This window comes from Hoplias malabaricus, chromosome X1 (genome assembly GCF_029633855.1).
Source record: "Hoplias malabaricus isolate fHopMal1 chromosome X1, fHopMal1.hap1, whole genome shotgun sequence".
Taxonomy (NCBI): Eukaryota; Metazoa; Chordata; class Actinopteri; order Characiformes; family Erythrinidae; genus Hoplias; species Hoplias malabaricus.
The window spans coordinates 18614592-18634176 of record NC_089818.1 but is presented as its reverse complement, the minus strand read 5'-3'; the positions used below and the strand labels follow the sequence as shown (position 1 = coordinate 18634176).

The window sequence follows — 19585 nt, the reverse complement described above, 5'->3', positions numbered from 1 at the left end:
TTATGATGTCTGTCTACAGTTTTTCACATCATTTCATGATTAACCTGTAGAGTGGTTAGTCATGTATAGCTGAGTGAGAAGCTTCACTCAATTATCTGGATTTCTGCAGGTGAAAAATGTGATCCAATCTTCATCTACTACATGAATGAATAAAAACACTTATATAATGAGTACTACAGCTTTTTTATTAAGGAACTTCAATTTACAACGGTAATAATTCTACTCTTCACAACACAAGCTGACTTAAAAGTTCTATTACTTGGGAATTAGGTTTCTTTACGTTAATTAAATGGATCCTGGAATTAGCCGTTCATAAATCCTGAAGTGTTGCATTATGAATATATTTTTCAGTGTTTATTAATGCGTTTTGTTGTCCCTGTGTAGTCAACTTGCGAATAAAAATATATTGGCATTTGTCTTTGGTTACACAGGACCTCCTGACACAGTAGTTTACAGAAGACCAACTTATAGCTAAAATTATTGACCATTAAAAAATAATAATAATAAATAAAAATTGATAATGGCCTGAATTTTTATGTGCTATTTTATAAACCTGGAAATCATACGTGTGATTGACTTTGCTTTTAAATTATAGCTACATTTGGATAAATGAGTTTAATATTTATGGTAGAAGAGTAATAAGAATATTTTATAGTCTTCATTTAGATGCTAAACTTCTCTTCTTAAAAATAGCTTAGACGCAACCACACCTTGGCTTTCATTCAGTGTGAATGTGTGAAAAAAGTGTTAATGCTTTGAATGCTTATTCTGTTCTTCTAGCTTATAAACAATACCACAAGGACGTGTTAAGAAGGTTAAACACTTTATTTTACCCCGGAGGAGTGTTTAACGGTAACCCGTATTTTTTAGTAAATAGAAATTGATTCTAAGAGATTTTTCCCTGTTCTCTCCTGTGGATTTATATTCGGTCGAAGAAACTAATTGTATCACCCATCAACTTCTTTCAAAAAAACGTGTGCAGGTTTGTGCGGACGTCACTCCCGATCTGCGCTCCACGTGTGCGACTCCTGTGCTGCTTGGTGCGCACGTCACCGATTCGAGTGGGAGTTGAAGCGAATGTGCTTTCATTTGAGAACCGTCGCTTGCGACCGAGTTTTATACGAAAACAAGATCCGCGAACGGTTACGGATTCTGTGATTTTTCGGAGCATTTTCACGGCGTTTGTCGTTAAGAGACTGATCCGGAGGGCAGCCGTGGGCCGTTGGGGATTATAAACAGAAAAGAAGATGAGTGTAGAGGCGTACGGGCCGAGCTCGCAGACGCTCACCTTTCTAGACACGGAGGAAGCGGAGCTGCTGGGAGCCGACACTCAGGGCTCGGAGTTCGAGTTCACGGACTTCACTCTGCCGAGCCAAACCCAAACCCAGGGCCAGACCCAGAGCCAGCTCGATAACCAGGTCATTCTCATGCATTTCTGCATTCTATAGACACATAATTCGCTCCCCATTTTAACCCGTAGCATGCTGAAGCTAACGTTAAAGTTGGCGTCTTAGAATGTTGCTTTCCACCTTAAATAGCACAGCAGACGTGGGCGCTAGAACGGAACCGCTGCCTTGTTTAAGGTGGAACTGAAAATTCCAACTTCAGCTTCACAGGTAGCAACAAGCTAACCAGGGTAACTTGGGTCTTGATCAAAAATAAAACACAACCCAGAAGCGGCAACCTCAGAAACAGGCATCAGTAAACTATTTTTGTATTCGTTTATATAAGCAAATATATTTGGAAGATGACGATTAATCAGGCAACGTGAGCTTCTCCAACGCTGGCTTATCTTGTTTATTTTACTGTGTGTTAAAATACAGCGGTTTTAGCTAAGCAGCGAAGCTACAGGCTAATAGCTAAGCCAAGCGGTGTCAGTGGCTCGATCACAAATCGCTCCCACCTCACCTCGGAGTGCGCTGTGTGGGAGAGTGGGGTTATTTTGATCGTCATCGTGATATCAATTATTTTGATAAGGTTGTATTAATTTTCATGGCATTCTCCAGTTTCGGTAACTTCATATTTAATTAAATATTACTGCATGTAGTTCACTGTATAACAACATAAATCATGTTTATTTTTTTACACCATTTTCTCCATTGTATGTCTATGTATACACCAAATCAGCCATAACATTATGATCCCTTTCTTGTTTTTACATTTACTGTCTGTATTATCTCTCAGGATAATATTGTACTTCTATAATGACAGCCAGTAAGCCACCTGCTGCTCTGTATACTTTGTTTGCATCCTTTCAGCCAGTCCTTCAATGGTCAGGACCACTACAGAGCTGGTATGATTTGGATGGTGGGACATTCTCAGCTGTAGTGAGACTGATGTTGTGGTGTTGTGCTGGTATAAATAGATCAGACACAGCAGTCCTGCTGGAGCTTTTCAACACATTGTCCACCCCCTGTCCACCCTGACAGTCGCACACAGCTTGTAGATGTTAGAGTCAAAGCCAAAGTAGCTCATCTGTTGCTGCACGGTTTGTGTTGGTCGTTCTCAAGACCTTCATTGGACACAGGAGGCTGTTGGCTGGATGTTTTTGGTTGCTAGACTATTCTCAGTCCAGCAGTGACACGGGGGTGTATAAAAACTCCAGCAGCACTGTTGTGTCTGATCCAGTCCGACCAGTACAGATCACACTAACACACCATGGTTGTGTCAGTTTCTCTGTAGTGCTGAGAATGATCCATCACCCAAATCCTACCATAGACGAACAGGGTGATGGGATAAACAAGGGATGCAGAGCAACAGATGGATTACACTCTGTTACAGTATAACTACAAAGTGCTCATGTGTGATCAGTGGAGCTGCAGGGAATTTACAGTGAGCGTAGACATCAGGAGGTGGTTGTAATGTTATGGCTAACCTGGATGCACAGATATTGATTATATTGGTATCGGCAGTTACGTTAGTTCAGCAGTTCAACGTTAAAATAATTTCTATTGCTGATACTGTTTCTACATACTTCTGTCCACAGTGCTACAATATCGGCATTTCATCTGTTCTACTGCTTTTATAACATTTCTGCAAATACATATCTGTTCCCATGTGGTTTTCATATATATTTTCAAATATATACGTTAAATATTTGTATAATTTCTTTGCAGATGTATGGGCAGCCCTTGTCATGATATGTTGACTTTCAAAGTGAAAATCTGCTGAATCTTCTTTATTTCTAATGTTGGCTGAATTGAACACGCTGGAGTTGTGTACATTTTAAATGTCCAGTTACACAAATTGAGTTCATGTATATAAATTGTAGGGATATTATTATTATTATTTTAATATATTATTTACAAAAAACAAATTAAGGTTGTTTCCTGGAAAAGAAAGTTGACGTGTGTGTAGAAGTCAGTTTCACGACCTACTACGCAGTGCACTTATGTAGGGAGTAGGGGACAGGGATCCATGTGAAAGATTAAGATTGAGCCAAGGTAAATGGCGTAGCTAACGCACTTAGCCTCGCCAAGCACAATATCAGATAGAAACACAGCTGTAGTTCCATTATTCTCACCGATGTTACTGACAACCGCCTGCTTCCTTTTCTGCTTTAAGCCTTGTGCCTTTTGAATGTGTTTATTTATCAGTCACTTTGGTGAAAGTTAACAAAACAACCACCGCTCAAGCTGAGTAGCGCACTGAACCAGTCACACTGAGCTATATCTTTAAAATATCCACGTATTTGTGCATTTTTTGGAGCCTTGGTTTAACATTCCCTTCTCTTTGAAGGTAAACGGACCAGATGGGGTCCTGCAGAACGGGGAGGATGCTGTGGGTAAAGCCAGTCAACTCTTGGCTGAGCTGAATTTTGAAGAAGATGAAGAGGACACTTATTACACCAAGGATCTGCCTGTGCATGCCTGCAGGTAGACAGCAGTATAACTATATAACAGCTTCCCCTTCTCATAGATTTACTGTAAGAAGGCTTTTGTTGTAAATCTAAATGAGTTATGTTTGAACTTGTAATTTTACACTAAGCTTTAGTTCGTCTCCACTCTTTTGATTTAAAGACACTGTTCCCTATTTTGTTAGTATATAAATATTTAAATCTTGGATATACCACGGGATAAGCATTTACAAATGTTATATTGTTATAAGTAAAAATGTTTTTATAAAATAGGAACTTTACAGAAGGAGGAGAAAACTTAATTAACCTTCAGTGAACGTTATTGTTAAAAGATGTTGTTCTAATTTATTTTGAAGCATTCTATTCTGTTGTTCAAATGTTGTAGAAAACTAAATATCAACAGAACGGAGGTACACGTTTGTTGGTTTGGTTATTTATTTATTTATTTATTTAGAGACAGTGAGGATAGCTAATGTATATTTATTTGGTAATGCTGTACACTAGAAATTAAATGCTACAAAAAGTACAAGCTGCTGCCTGCCTCCTCACAGGCATTGTTCATTGTGACGAGTAAGTAGCATTATCAGGTCAAAACTAACCCTATGTCTATTGTGGCAACGTATATTTATTTCTGTCTCTGATTGGTTCTTTGGCAGACCTGACATTACATAAGTCTAGGTTGTGCCCAACTCAAATCAATCAAGGAATTTTTTTTATGATCACTCTGCATTTTTCTTTTTCTGACACTTCAGAGCAAATATATTACAAAAGGTATTGATAATTGTGAGAACTTAATTATAAAAGTGAGTGAACAGTTGGCTTTAAATATTGCCCTAGAGATTGTAAGAATGCATTATAAACACCGTCCAGCTGTGTATAGATTTATTATGGGATAGAGTGGACCTGTGAGCAGTAAGAGGTTGTCATAATTTTACGAACACCTGTAGAGTAGTGCTAACACGCTCTCTAACACTGGAGTTATGCGACAGAGAAATAAGAACTTTTGTTTACATTTGAACTGGCTTGGATGGTCCTGAATTGTTAATTGTCACTGAAAGACGTTACGTCTAGGATGAGAGATCTTAGGGTTAAACCTTCACCACCAAAACAAACTCTGTCCAAAAGTTTGTACACGCTGCTTCTAAATTAGTGGATTCAGGTACTGACAGGTGTTGAGGTGTGCAAACCTGGCTTTTAGTTCGTCTCTGTAGAAAACCCTGGAAGCAGCCACATGAGTCGCCATGCCTAATGCCAAGTGTCTGCTGGAAGGTGTTTAAACCCCCAGCATTAGGCTGTGAAGCAGTGAAGTAATAGTGCTGGAGGGACTTTGTGAATAATTCTTTTGTGACTAAATGCAGTTTAATTTTTCCAGCAAGTTCCCCCATCTGGTTTAAAGATTTCTGAAAGAGCAGAGTCTGTTGCTGCAGCAAAGGGAGGCTAGATTTGTGAAAGTGTTCACAATTTTTATTATTTTTTTCTGAATATATATTTTGGATTTTTATTCCTGCATTTTCTTTTTCTTAAAATCGATACACACTTCCCTACTGGTTTATTATTTAAAGTTAATTATTTCTGACTCTCCTCACATATAGTATACATTGACTTAAGGGTTCATTAGACTTTCTATTCTCCTCACAGTTATTGTGGTATCCATGATCCTGCTTGTGTAGTGTATTGCAACACCAGCAAGAAATGGTTCTGCAATGGTCGCGGCAACACCTCTGGCAGGTAAGCTGATAAGTTATTTGAGTCACTGTTATACATAAATGTTATCAGATTTCACGGCTGTATAGTATTCCATATCTTATTTATTTCTGTTCGATTCATCTACGTCCATTCTTTTATAACAGCCATATTGTCAATCACTTGGTGAGGGCCAAATGCAAGGAAGTGACCCTGCATAAAGATGGGCCTCTGGGGGAGACTGTGTTGGAGTGTTACAACTGTGGCTGTCGCAATGTCTTCCTCCTGGGCTTCATCCCTGCCAAGGCTGATTCGGTTGTGGTGCTGCTCTGCAGGTAAGATTATTGGCATCCTTTTTTTTTTTTTAATTAAACAGTTTCAAGTTATTGCAGTAAGGTCATTTGATTTATAGCTTATAACCTTTCTGCTTTAACACTGATGGAAATAAGGTCTCTTATAACAGTGTTATGTTTTGCTCAGTGTAAAGAAGAGGAAGAGGACGGATAAACGGCTGTTCACCTTTAAACGTCTCGTTTTTAAAATAAATCGATTTTGACCCAAAGTGATGACAAGTTTCATAGGTGGTTATTTATTTGTTTAGGCAGCCTTGTGCCAGTCAGAGCAGCCTGAAGGACATTAACTGGGACAGTTCCCAGTGGCAGCCCCTGATCCAGGACCGCTGCTTTCTGTCCTGGCTGGTGAAGATCCCATCTGAACAGGAGCAACTGAGGGCACGCCAGATCACTGCTCAGCAGATCAACAAACTAGAGGAACTCTGGAAGGTACAGGAGGCTTCCATCCACAGCTGTTGGGGAGGAGCGTGTATTTAAAGTGTTTCTAATCAAACTAAGTTTCCAGAAATTATGCCCAGAGATTTGGGGTGAAGATCTCCTCTGTATGTCACTGATGTGTTTTTGAGAAATATCATTAGCATCTGCTGATGTATGTGGTGTATTTGAGTGATCGATTTGAACTGGAGATAAGAATTTCATGATTGATTAGGAAGAACATCTCATTGAAGTCTTTGTGGCGCAGCTAGGTTCTTAGTAGTGATTTCATTCAAATTTATTAATTCATAATTCAAGGCTTTGATATATTAATAATCATTACTTCCTTTTTAAGTGGTTACATTTTGTCTGACTTACAGGAAAACCCTACAGCAACTCTTGAGGATTTGGAGAAACCTGGTGTGGATGAGGAGCCTCAGCATGTGCTGCTGCGCTACGAGGACGCCTACCAGTACCAGAACATATTTGGTCCACTCGTAAAACTGGAGGCAGATTATGACAAGAAGCTCAAAGAGTCCCAGGTTTACAAATAACTGCCTACGCTAGATAATCTTACCACATTTAATCGTTAATTTGCTTATAAAACTGTTGTAGTATACGTTTTTGAGGAGAGAATGGTTAACAGTTAATTACTCAGAGTGAGTAACGTGTTAATTTCATGTCGTCTTTTTTTTTTTTTTTTTTTTAGACCCAAGACAATATAACTGTCAGGTGGGACTTGGGACTGAATAAAAAGAGGATTGCTTATTTCACACTTCCCAAGACGGATTCAGGTGGTAATATTTACTTTCTTCATCCTCTGTGTCTACCAGTGGTTCATATCCATCCCATCCCCAACTCCGTGCCCCATGCATCCTTCATCGATGTATGCACGGATGCGTCCACTCGTGTGTGTTTTTGTGTGCGCGTGCGAGACAGCACACCTGTTAGTGTTTGTATGAATGGGTTTTTGTAAATATTTGTTGTCACTGTGTATGTGATGGATATAAGATCATTTTTGTGGTAACTATAAAATAGAAAACATAATCTAAGTTAAAATTCTTTTCTAATTAAATGTACTGTATATGTACAGATATGCGACTGATGCAAGGGGATGAAATCTGCCTGCGATACAAGGGAGACATGGCGCCTTTGTGGAAGGGAATTGGACATGTTATCAAGGTCCCAGACAGTATCCTTTCTGTGTATTCCATCAGAGAAAGCCACTGAATTTGCAACAGAACATGGCTCATGCAGAAGTATTCAAACTAGTACTGGGCGATAAAAAGATATAGATATGTTTCATGATTAATATTTGCCAGATAACGATGATAAGCTTTGGGTAATAGAGCTCAATAAACCTTCATTTCTATTCCCAGGTAACACAGCCAGCTGCACACAATCAGACGCGTATACTCATGCTATTACAGTAAATGAACAGGCAACTGCATGAACGTGAGAATTATAGGTGTAAATTTATTTATATATATTCATTCATTCATTCATTCATTATCTGTAACCGCTTATCCAATTTCATTCTCACCATTTCATCTCCAGGACTAATATCCATCCATCCATTATCTGTAAGCGCTTTTCCAGTTCAGGGTCGCAGTGGGTCCAGAGCCTACATGGAATCAGTGGGCGCAAGGCAGGAATATACCCTGGAGGGGGCGCCAGTCCTTCACAGGGCAACACACACTCTCACACATTCACTCACACACTCACGGACACCTTTGAGTCGCCAATCCACCTGCAACGTGTGTTTTTGGACTGTGGGAGGAAACCCATGCGGACACAGGGAAAACACACCAACTCCTCACAGACAGTAACCCAGAGTGGGAATCGAACTACCTGCTGCGCCACTGTGCCGCCTTTATATATATTATATTTATTTATTTAATATACATACAAGCGCAGAAACTTTCTGTCGTGTGCAGAGAGAACCCACTGTTTTTCTTCACTCGGTATATTTTCCTCCTGGGAAATGTTTTCCCGTTACGAGAGCACTGTTCATTGCCTGGCGTTTTACACAAAATTATTTTCTCCACTTGCAAATTTTTTATTGGTTTCAATGCCATAGATCAGGCTGCTTCTCTTAAATAAACACTCCCAAGGGTGGAACTTTTTCAGCTTTGCACTCAGTGATTCTGGATAGGCTCTGGACCCACCGTGACTCTGAACTGGATAAGTGGTTAAAGACAATGCTTTCCAACTGTTACAAGCACTGATCTAAGCTTTCAAATGAGTTAAGTGCAATATGTTTATAGTTCAGCACTTGGGAGTGTTTATTTATGAATCTATTATTTTACACTCTTCTTAACTTATCTTTTTACTCTTTCTGCTTCTTTAAACACCTGAGGTGGTAATGCCCTAAGAATGTTTTCATGACACAAGACATAGATATCATTACTTTTTTGTGGTAAGAAAATGTTCCAGTGAAATCTTTGCTTGTGAATTTGAGTAATGTGCATATTGTATAATGAACATTTGGTGTATTCAGTCTACATGTTTAGAAGGATGTCCTTTTGTCACCATGTGACAAAATGTTAATATTGTAATTGAATTTGGAGATTGATCAATACAGAAAAACGTATCGTGATAACATTTTTGGCCGTATCACCCAGCTCTAATCCAAACTGTGGGGCATGCCCTGCATGTACAGTGTAAAGGAATTGCTGTGGGTCACAGGTGAGATTCGAGATCACGATCAAACAATCAAATGAAGTGTGTTTTCTTAAGAATAATTTTGAATACCCCTGGGTTAGTGAGTTATTTGTGCTTCCAAAGAGGTCCTTATTAGTGCTGAACTCTATACTCCCAAAATAACTAAAGGAAAAATAATTGGAGTGAGGCAAAGGGGGAGAAAAATAAAACAACCGTACTCATTATAGGCTGAATGTCAGAAACAATTGCCTTTAATTGGCAAATGTGTTTCTAAGTTTCCTTAAACAGCTGTTCTCAGACTATGGAGATGAGATTGCCATTGAACTGAGGAGCAGTGCAGGAGCTCCTGTGGAGGTGCCCCACAACTTCCAGGTGGATTTTGTCTGGAAATCAACTTCCTTTGACCGGTTAGTAGGAAATATGATGATGATGATTTAGGGTAAAATATATTTGGATTTATATTATTATTATTATTATTATTTTAAACTGTTCTGTGTTCTGGTGTCTTATCAAGATTTTTCCACAGCTTTTTATATTCTGTTTAATTCGTCAAATGAATGTGCCTTTTATAAATATAAAATATTTATCACATTTTTTTGGTAGCATCATTGGTCATCAGTGGTCCTTTCCCAAGCAAATGTTTACTTTGTGTTATAGCATGCAGAGCGCCTTGAAAACATTTGCAGTGGATGAGACCTCCGTGTCTGGCTACATCTACCACAAGCTGCTTGGCCATGAAGTGGAGGATGTGATTATTAAGTGCCAGCTTCCCAAGCGCTTCACTGCCCAAGGCCTGCCTGACCTCAACCACTCGCAGGTAGCCACCAGTATATACCTTATATACTCAATATACCTTCATTTACTTTCAGTGTTCGAATGAAAGGCAATTTAAGAACAACTGACCTTTTACTACATTGTCAAGCTCTACGTGAAAACAGATGTGCTACATATAGAGGAGTTCTGTATATCATTTATCCTTAATCCAATTAGACCTTTCTGTCCCTGATAGTGAAACAATAATGTTTGTTTTGTTTAGGTGTATGCTGTGAAGACTGTGCTGCAGCGTCCTCTCAGTCTGATTCAGGGTCCTCCAGGAACTGGCAAAACTGTCACCTCTGCGACCATTGTTTACCACCTGGCCAGACAGGGCAATGGGTAAGTCAAATAGCCAATGGCAGGAGACTGTACTTAAGTGTACATATAAAGGTGATTGTTATACATTAATTTTTAGACTCCTGTTAAGTTTTCTGGACTTACAAGCTGCAAGTTCAATGATGCACTTCACTCATCATTCAGTAAATGCATGATTAACCAAGAGTACACGGTAAAGTGAATTGGTGCTCTTAAAATAGAAAGTGAAACTACCACCTGTTTGTGTTATTTAAGACGGGCTGTACATTTAAAATGCTAACCAGTGGTTTATTTCTATTTACCAAAAAAGAATTATAAAATGGCTGTTTGTCTCTGTATATATAAATGTAAAAAAATTCAGAAATATATCAAACTTTTTAAGATGGCAAATATTTATAAATATTCTTGATTATATAAATTGTGATCACTACTTTGCTTTCTGGTTTTCAGACAAACTTGATCCCATTATCTTGTGTCTGAAGCTGTTGTAGTCTGCTTGCTAAGCTATCTTACTACATATGGCTAACAGATGTTAGCAAAACACAAAACAATAATTATTTTGACAAATAGTTTTTTGTTATATACTTTTTTTTTCTTCTTTTTTTTCTTGTGGCAGGCCAGTGCTGGTATGTGCTCCCAGTAACATCGCTGTGGATCAGCTGACTGAGAAGATCCACCAGACTGGGTTGAAGGTAGTGCGTCTGTGTGCTAAGAGTAGGGAGGCTATTGATTCTCCAGTCTCCTTCCTTGCCTTGCACAACCAGATTAGGAACATGGACAGGTAAAAACGAATAAAGCTAACCTCTTTATGATAACTGAGATAAAATGTCAGTCTCTTGGAACTCTGTTTCTGAAAAAGGTGCAAAACAGACATTAACAAAGACATATTTGTTGTTGATAGATCAATTAGAAACGCAAATGCTACCAACAAAAGTGTTTGTATAGCCCTGCTTCTGTTGTAAGGAGAGTATAGTCGCAGACCTAATAAAGTAGTTTGTCTATGCAGTATGCCAGAACTGCAGAAGCTGCAGCAGCTGAAGGACGAGACTGGAGAGCTGTCATCCTCTGATGAGAAACGCTACAGGGCCCTGAAACGTGCGGCTGAAAGAGAGTTGCTCATGGTACTTTTCATTCCTCGTATGGACTCATTCTTCTCTAAGTAACACATGCCAGTGGTCTGAGACGAGAATGAAATTTAGCACTGACAATGTAAAGAATGCAGCACGGAAACAATGTAATCTATGTATTTTAATGATACTTTTCTTGTCGTTTCATAACAAGTGAATTTTTTTTTAGATAAACCAATATTCTACTAAACAGAAAATGAGTCAGGTGGTAGTTGGCGAGGTGTTTGTCCTTGTAAGCATTGTGTTCTTGTATTCTCACACAAGGCACAATAGAAACAGGGCAACCTTTTATTTCTCTTGACTGTTGCTCTTTCTTTCTGTTTTGCAGAATGCAGATGTTATCTGCTGCACATGTGTTGGTGCAGGTGATCCTCGCCTGGCTAAGATGCAGTTCCGCTCCATCCTGATAGATGAGAGCACACAGGCCACTGAGCCAGAATGCATGGTGCCTGTAGTGCTGGGGGCTAAGCAGGTACTACCCCAAGGTGTCCATTCATGTAATGCTGAGTAACCCTGGCTTGGCGAAACCTTTTTAAATTGTGTTCAATTTAAAGAAACTTCCACTTATTTTATTTTCACAAATTTTCATCTTCAGCTGATCCTGGTGGGAGACCACTGCCAGTTGGGCCCAGTGGTGATGTGTAAGAAGGCAGCTAAAGCAGGCCTGTCACAGTCTCTTTTTGAGAGGCTTGTTGTGCTGGGCATCCGGCCCATTCGTCTTCAAGTGCAGTACCGTATGCACCCTGCTCTCAGCGCCTTCCCCTCCAATATTTTCTATGAGGGATCCCTACAGAACGGAGTCACTGCCGGTATGTGCACTTTTTAGGTGGTTAATGTTTTGATGCTTCTCGCATCTGTTGAATGTCTGTAATTTTATACTGTCTTCCCTTTCCACCAGCTGATCGCATCAAGAAAGGCTTTGATTTCCAGTGGCCTCAGCCAGATAAGCCCATGTTCTTTTATGTGACCCAGGGCCAAGAGGAAATTGCCAGCTCAGGCACCTCCTACCTCAACAGGTACACCATTAGTCTTGATTATTTGCTCTTAAAAAAAAAAAGCAATGCCTAACTGGAGAGGTGGTGCTGACAATATACAATATATATTTAGGATTATTTCTGAACAGTAGTTGAAATTTCAGTTGAGGATGAAAATGAACATGTTCCCTGTCTGTTTAAGTTTTCCAGGTAGAAAAGTTAAAATGTCTAGAAAAAAAATAACTACTATTATATGTTATATATCAAAGACCATACAAGATGGACATGCCTTCTGAGAACTTGTAACAAGATATGAGTTTGTGTGGGTTGTTCTGTGCAGGACTGAGGCTGCAAATGTGGAAAAGATCACCACTCGCTTGCTGAAGGCTGGAGCCAAACCTGACCAAATTGGCATCATCACACCATACGAGGGCCAGCGTTCCTATCTGGTGCAGTACATGCAGTTCAGTGGCTCACTGCACACCAAGCTTTATCAGGTACATGCAGACACCCCCCCCCCCAGCCATTTAAAAACCTATTCTTCAGAATTAGCCAGGTATTGTTTGTAATGGTAGATGTCAGAAAGCATTATGCTTTTACTTTGATTCCTGGCAAGCAGAAGCATATTTGTAGAATTATTACAGACTGGTCCCATTTGTTTTATGTTTCTGTAGGAGGTTGAGATTGCCAGCGTGGATGCTTTTCAAGGTAGAGAGAAGGACTTCATCATCCTCTCCTGCGTCAGGGCCAACGAGCATCAGGGCATTGGCTTCCTTAATGACCCACGTAGGCTTAACGTAGCCCTCACAAGAGCCAGGTAACACTTTACCCAATGACACTAATAACTGACCCATTGTTTTTAAATATTTTTAGTTTTCAATAACATTTGCCTGTATGTTTCTGTGCTATTAGGTATGGTGTGATTATTGTGGGGAATCCTAAAGCTCTGTCCAAGCAGCCACTCTGGAACCATCTTCTGAACTACTACAAGGAACAGAAAGTTCTTGTGGAAGGACCCCTCAACAACCTGAGAGAGAGTCTGATGCAGTTCAGCAAACCTCGCAAGCTTGTCAACACCATCAACCCTGTGAGTATCAATTTACAGATTTGCATCCGCACCAAGCAGTTCAACAACTTTTGTGCCTTGTGTGAATTGATTCGTTTTCACTCTGGAAACACACTAGTTGAATTTTGCTCAGGGAATGTTTATTTTCAGCTGTTATAGATTTACACACCACTTCATTCAATACGTTGGGTGCAGTCGAGCGACTTGCACAGGGCAAAATCATTTTCCACCTTAATATATGTAAACCTTATTACCCTTAGTAGGTTGCTCTTCTTACAAACCCAGAATGTGGAAGTGTGTTGTCCTTAGAAGTCGTCTAATCTGCATCTGTGTTTTTCATATAAATCAGGGAGCACGGTTCATGAGCACTGCCATGTACGATGCCAGAGAAGCTATGATACCTGGCTCAGTGTACGATCGCAGCAACACCGGTAAGGAAGTTCATGTTCATTTCACATTTTCATTGCAGCATTGAACCCTTTTGATGCTAATAGTGCATTAATACCCTCTCACAATCCCAATCATTCTGTTCTCATTTTGGTCTTTTGTTTGGCCCTTATTTCGCTCTAATGCAAAATAAAAAATTTATGTTGGAGTTTAAACAAGTGTTTTTCTATTTTTTTTTAATTTTTTTTTATTTTTTTATTTTTTTCCAAATTTATTTATTTTTTGTCTTTATAGGACGCCCATCAAACATGTACTTCCAGACTCATGACCAGATTGGGATGATTGGTGCTGGGCCAAACCCCATGGCTTCCATGAACATCCCCATTCCGTTCAACCTCGTCATGCCCCCCATGCCCCCACCAGGCTACCTGGGCCAGGTTAATGGCCCTGCTGCTGGTAAGACAGTAAACACAACACAAACAAGCAAACTATTTACATTTTTTTCCCATGTATGAGTGAGTTACATGGCTATTCTATGAGGAACTTCACTTCTAAAACCAAAGGGCAGAATATCCACAAGTGCAAAAAGGTTTCTAGGTCTCAAAATAAGGCAGTGAATCTTTCTCCAGGTATTGTTCTTTAATAATAATTTAATAGCTTTTTTAAAATTGAAACATTTAGCATGTTAATACTATAGAAATCGAGATGCAGCTGTCTTTTACTAAATAATAAATTATTTTGAGTCACTGTAATTTTATTGCTGATGTGAATTTTTCAAAAATTACTACTACTTTTTTCTGTTTAGGTCGTGGAACTCCAAAGGGAAAGACTGGCGGACGTGGAGGCCGTCAGAGGAACCGCGGAGTGGGGAACCATGGCAGTGGACAGACCAACATGACCAGCAGCCAGGCCAGCCAGGATCTGGTGTCTCAGCCCTTCTCCCAGGGTCCTCTAACCCAGGGGTATATCACCATGAGCCAGCCCTCTCAGATGAGCCAACCAGGCCTGTCCCAGCCTGAACTCTCCCAGGTATGCAAAATAATTCTAGTACGTTTTCCAGGAGAATGTACTGTGTACACCAGTATGTTTTTTCCCCAACATGTTAAGATGAAGAACTATTCATTGTCTATTAACATGTGCAGAAGTGAGTTATATTTAGAGAATTTTAACTTGTTTTGACTTGCAAACCATCAACAAAACTTGACTGAGGGGACACATTTTTACATCAGACCGTGTAGATGGGCATGAGTTTGTATTGACAAACATGCTATATTTTTCCATACAGGACTATTCTGAGAATAATGATTTTTGTCTCATGGTCTCTTGCTTCTTCTTTGCTTAACAGGACAGTTACCTGGGTGATGAGTTCAAGTCGCAGATGGATGTGGCACTGTCCCAGGATTCTACTTACCAGGGTGAACGGGCATACCAACATGGAGGAGTTACTGGACTCTCTCAGTACTAGAGTGTAAGAGAGTGCAAAATAATCTACCAATTTAATGGATTAATAATCTCATAGAGGAGATAAGCTGAATGAATAATATAAAGCCTGATTTTAGATTACGAATTTCAAACTAATTTGGTGTTACTGAACACTTTACTTTGGGAAGCTGTGCGAAATGTAAATAAAAGCAGGATGCAATGATGTGCAAAGTATTTAATAGCTATATTTACAGGAACACCCATTAAGTATTTTTACCTTAAAATTACAGCGTCATTGCTCCACTGAGCTGTAATAGGGAGAATAGAGCCTTTGTCATTATTTCTCCGGGCTCAACGCTGCACTGTGTAACTTTTGGAGGACAGTGCTGTTGTAATCCATGCACATTTGTGGATTGGCGTTGTTTTGTTTTGCTAAAATAAGCAAGGCCTTCCCTGAAAATGACAAGTCTTAATGGCAGCATGTTGCTCCATAATCTGTAAATATTGTTCAGCATTAACGGTGCCTTCACAGCTGTTGAAGTTGCCCATGCCATGTGCACTGATGCACCCCTGTCACAATCACTGAGCTTTTAACAAGCCAGAAGGTCTCTCCCCTCTTTAGCCAGGAGGCTGCAGCCATGATTCTTAAAAGGAATTAAAATTTTTATTTGTTCGGTCCAGAGATGGCGAATCTGCATCCTGTTTATATTTGGCTTATTCTTTGCATAATAGAGTTTTATTACACGTTTGTGAATGCGAAAGTGAACTTTGTTTACCAACAGTGATTTTGGGGGGGCTTTCTGAGCCCATGTAGTGATTTCCGCTACAGAATCGTGTCTGTTGTCAATGTTTAATTCGCTGCAGCTGAGGGCATGAAGATCATGGCCAGCCAGTATTGGTTTTGGGCCTTGTTCCTTGCATATATAGATTTCTCCAGATTCTGACATCTTTACTCTTGAAAGACTCAGCCTCTCTGAGATTCTCACATTAAACCCAGTAATTGGCATATCATTGCATTCTGCTTGCTTTTACACTTTGTATTGCATCTGGACTTCTTTGGAACTGGGATTTGTATAATGCAAAGTCTGAGAAACTTTTGTTTGACACGCCTGGTTTGGAGGGAACTTAATACCTATTTATGATATCACTGTATACTGTGTAGTGTAAGTGGACTGGAATGTTTCTGGCCCATGCTGTTAACGGTGCTTGTTGAAGCCTTTTCTTTTTGAAGTCATGAATTTGATAATGATTGTTATATTAATCACATGCTCACCGTGTATGTCAAGGTGAAGTTGCTGATGAAACTCTTATTGTGTCTTCAGGTTGTTGGAACGGGAGCTAGGCCTGTGCTGAGCTTAGTTCGTCAGCATTTTAAATCTGGGTAAATATAAAAAAAGAACAAACATGGATGCCCGTTTTCCACTGTTACAACTGAAGCACCATGGTGTGAGAGCAACAGGAGAGAATCAAACCAATCACATGAGTGAAAAAAGAGGGAGAAAAGCAGGACAGGAAGAGAGAACGAGAGTGAGTGGATGAGGTAAATCACCTCGCCACTCGCTAAGGCTGGGGAAGGAGGAGAGAGGAGGAGACGCAGCGTAGGAGGAGACGATGTGGGAGGGATAACAAACGAGATCTTCGATCTGCAACTCCGCAAAGTCGAGGCGCCTCCTGGGGAGCAGGGGTCCCTCCCCTGCCTTCTCTCGCGCGCTGCCAGGCTGCAGCCGGCCGCCGCAGACCTCGCTCTGCCACCCGTGACGGAGAGAAGACGAAGTTCTCTTATAAAACTACCTGCAAAAAATACCAAGCTTGCTCTGTCGTCTCCAAAAGCTGAAAGAAGGGGGTGACGCCTTTAAAAAAAAAATAATAAAAATGATTTACAAAAAAAAAACGCTTTATAAGCAGCTGATCCTGGGAAAATTTTCCCTTCAAAGTTGAGATCTGACGTTCAAGTACTGCCACCGGACATCTTTAAGAGAATGGGGAAATATTCAGCGGAGAAAGGAATTGTGGTGTGTTTTTTTTTTTTTTTTTTTTTTTTTTTTTTTTTTATTAAAATATGGCTTTGTGTTTAACTTTTTTTTCCCCCTCCCCCCCTTTTTGTGTGTGGTGGTGGTCTCATCTCTGAAAATGGTGCTAGTAGTCACTGAGCAAGATTCAACTTAACTTTGAGGAAAGTTTTCTGCCTGAAATCTGTGGAGTAGTGGTTCAGAAATCCAGAACCTGTGAGAGATGCCACATGCTCTCTGCTGCGAGGCTCTGCTCTAGGTGGTTCTCAAATGGAAGGGGGTCTCTAACAAATGGCTTTGGGATTTATTTATTTTTTCTTTTAATAAACAAAGACTAAAGGTTTGTATATGGAGAGTAGAAATGGAAGGGCTACAAGATCTGAAGCTTTCTTTTCTTCCCCCCTTCATTTTAAGTGTTTATTTGTTGAAGTCATGCAGTTGAACAGCGTTTGTTAACCTGCCGGGTTTAGACGTGGCGACTGAGCAGCTTGTTGATTTCTCCATAATGGGATCACATAGCAAACTTGCAGTCACAGGTCCACCAGAATACGAGCCAAAAAAATATGCATAAAGCCTGAGTGAAAGCCGCCAAGGATTCACCTCTCGCCCAGACACCCCTCGCTGGAGTGCAGTAAACCGAAGTCAGGGAGGTAAAAGAGTTTGAGAAACATTTAGAGAGGGATCTGAAGCTAAGGAGATACAGAACTTTGCTGTAGTATGCAAATGACGTTATGGCAGCTGGTCCTCATCGTGTTCTGTTAGGGCTTCAGGACTGTGCCAAAAGGCGGTATGCTTCCTCCACAGGCGAAATTGCTTAAAATGATCATTTTAATTTCCTCCCCTCCTTAATCACCCTTCCTGCTTCATGAGATATAGATTAACAGATGTTAATATCTTGCCATTGGATTGAATCGCTTGTGTAGAGCCACGTTTGTGAATTGGCCCGTGATGGCTGAGAGAAAGTGGGAAATGAAGCCCAGAAATGCAGCATTTGCGGTTTGTTAAAGGAGACGTTGAACGAGCAGACAGGTGAGATTCTCTCTGTTTGTGTGTGTTTCCCACAAGCAGACTGAAAAGAGGCTGCTGCACTCTTGTCTCTTGCTTAAATTTGGATGCCAGTGTGCATAGACAGTAGTGTACTGCTACGGAGGTGTTGTGTATACCTCCTTATTAACTATCCCTCTTTTGTTTTGTGATTAGTAGTAGTTTTATCATTATTGTTCTGTTTCTTGAAGTTCCTCTTTATTTCCTCTTCCCCGCCCAGTCTTTGATTTGTTAGCACAATGCGCTTATTTCATTCTGTACAGTCTTTCTGAATGTGAGGTGTATGGCATAGGCTCCTCTCACCTGTTAGAATTCCTCACAGTCCACGAGAAATTTTCTTTTTGTTTTTCTTTCTTTTATAAAGTTCTACTCAATTAAATCTTTGCTGCAGTTCCGCTGCAACAACCCTCGATGGTCACCTTGTCATCCTACAGAAACCAGGAATGGTCATTCCATGCTTAGTATTATGTTTTCATTTACTTTACTTCAAAACCCCTGAACAGGAAAACTTTACTCCATTGTTCATTTTAAACTTTTCCAGTTTTCTTTGCCTGAGAATAAATAACCAGTTTCACTATTTGCAAAAAAAAAAAAGGTTTTAGCATCTAAGTTTTTCACAGCTTGTGTGCCTAGTGCTTTTGTCTTATTGATAGTTAGTACAAATGGGGAAACTTGCTATCTACCCTCAATGTAGACTGTAAATCCGAAAGATCAGGATATTGAATATCCGGGAAACTGAATGTCCTAAATATGCCTTTCTCACATTCTTTTAAAGAAACCATTTCCTTTCGTAGGATTGAATTAGTCTGGATTCCTTTATTTCTGTGTTCTTTTGGCTCTGAAAAAATTTTGTGAACATGTCAGTTATTCAATGAAATTTCTTCATATGACATGGAATACAGCTAAAATATAAATATTATATTTATATATTTACAAGATGAGAACCCCCTCGACAATAGTGGTTGTTAATTTAATTGGGTGAAGGAGACTATTTGTTCACCTGGATGTGATGCATCTTGTAGCTGTGAGGTGACTGGCTGATGTTCCGAGAAATTCAGACTGAAAGGACAAACACTGAGGGTCCTAGCACTCACCCGAAAGGCAAATTACCAGTGACAATTAATTAGAGGTTATAACTCAAGAGAGACAAGATTTTGTTTGATGGAAGGGTTTTGTCCCCCTGAAAATGTGTAATTCTTGCAATGCTACAAAAAATAAATGTTGCTTAATTTCACACAAAGACTGGTTGAGTCACTTCATGTAGTTTCTAACACGCACTTATTGTTAAAGCAGAAATGTAAAGGTTTCTGTTTTTGAGAAGAGAATGGTAATGTGATAGGATTTATTTTCAAATGTTAAAAAGTGTGTCTTTGTGGGTGTTTTTTCTCATACGCCTAGATAACTTAGTGACTTCATCGTCATTATGTTAGAGACCATTGTAATCGAATTGTGGGA

The 19585-nt window shown here is 39.8% G+C and overlaps 1 protein-coding gene across 2 annotated transcripts; it reads left to right on the top strand.

The window, feature by feature from the left end:
* Nucleotides 1–1073: 1073 nt before the first annotated feature.
* On the top strand, nt 1074–19349 carry LOC136675742 (regulator of nonsense transcripts 1). Of its 2 annotated transcripts, none has more exons than XM_066652481.1 (24): nt 1074–1418; nt 3739–3875; nt 5495–5584; nt 5707–5874; nt 6141–6321; nt 6687–6848; nt 7016–7100; nt 7400–7498; nt 9269–9377; nt 9628–9787; nt 10007–10125; nt 10718–10882; nt 11108–11222; nt 11557–11700; nt 11824–12037; nt 12127–12244; nt 12543–12699; nt 12877–13019; nt 13115–13289; nt 13618–13699; nt 13950–14111; nt 14461–14684; nt 15001–15123; nt 16400–19349. In XM_066652481.1, the coding sequence occupies exons 1-23, from the start codon at nt 1248–1250 to the stop codon at nt 15118–15120; spliced, it is 3300 nt and encodes a 1099-aa protein (XP_066508578.1). In that variant the 5' UTR covers nt 1074–1247; the 3' UTR covers nt 15121–15123; nt 16400–19349. The 2 variants fall into 2 exon arrangements, with proteins under 2 accessions (XP_066508578.1, XP_066508577.1); XM_066652480.1 differs by having other exon boundaries at nt 7016–7103.
* The last annotated feature ends 236 nt before the right edge of the window (nt 19350–19585 follow it).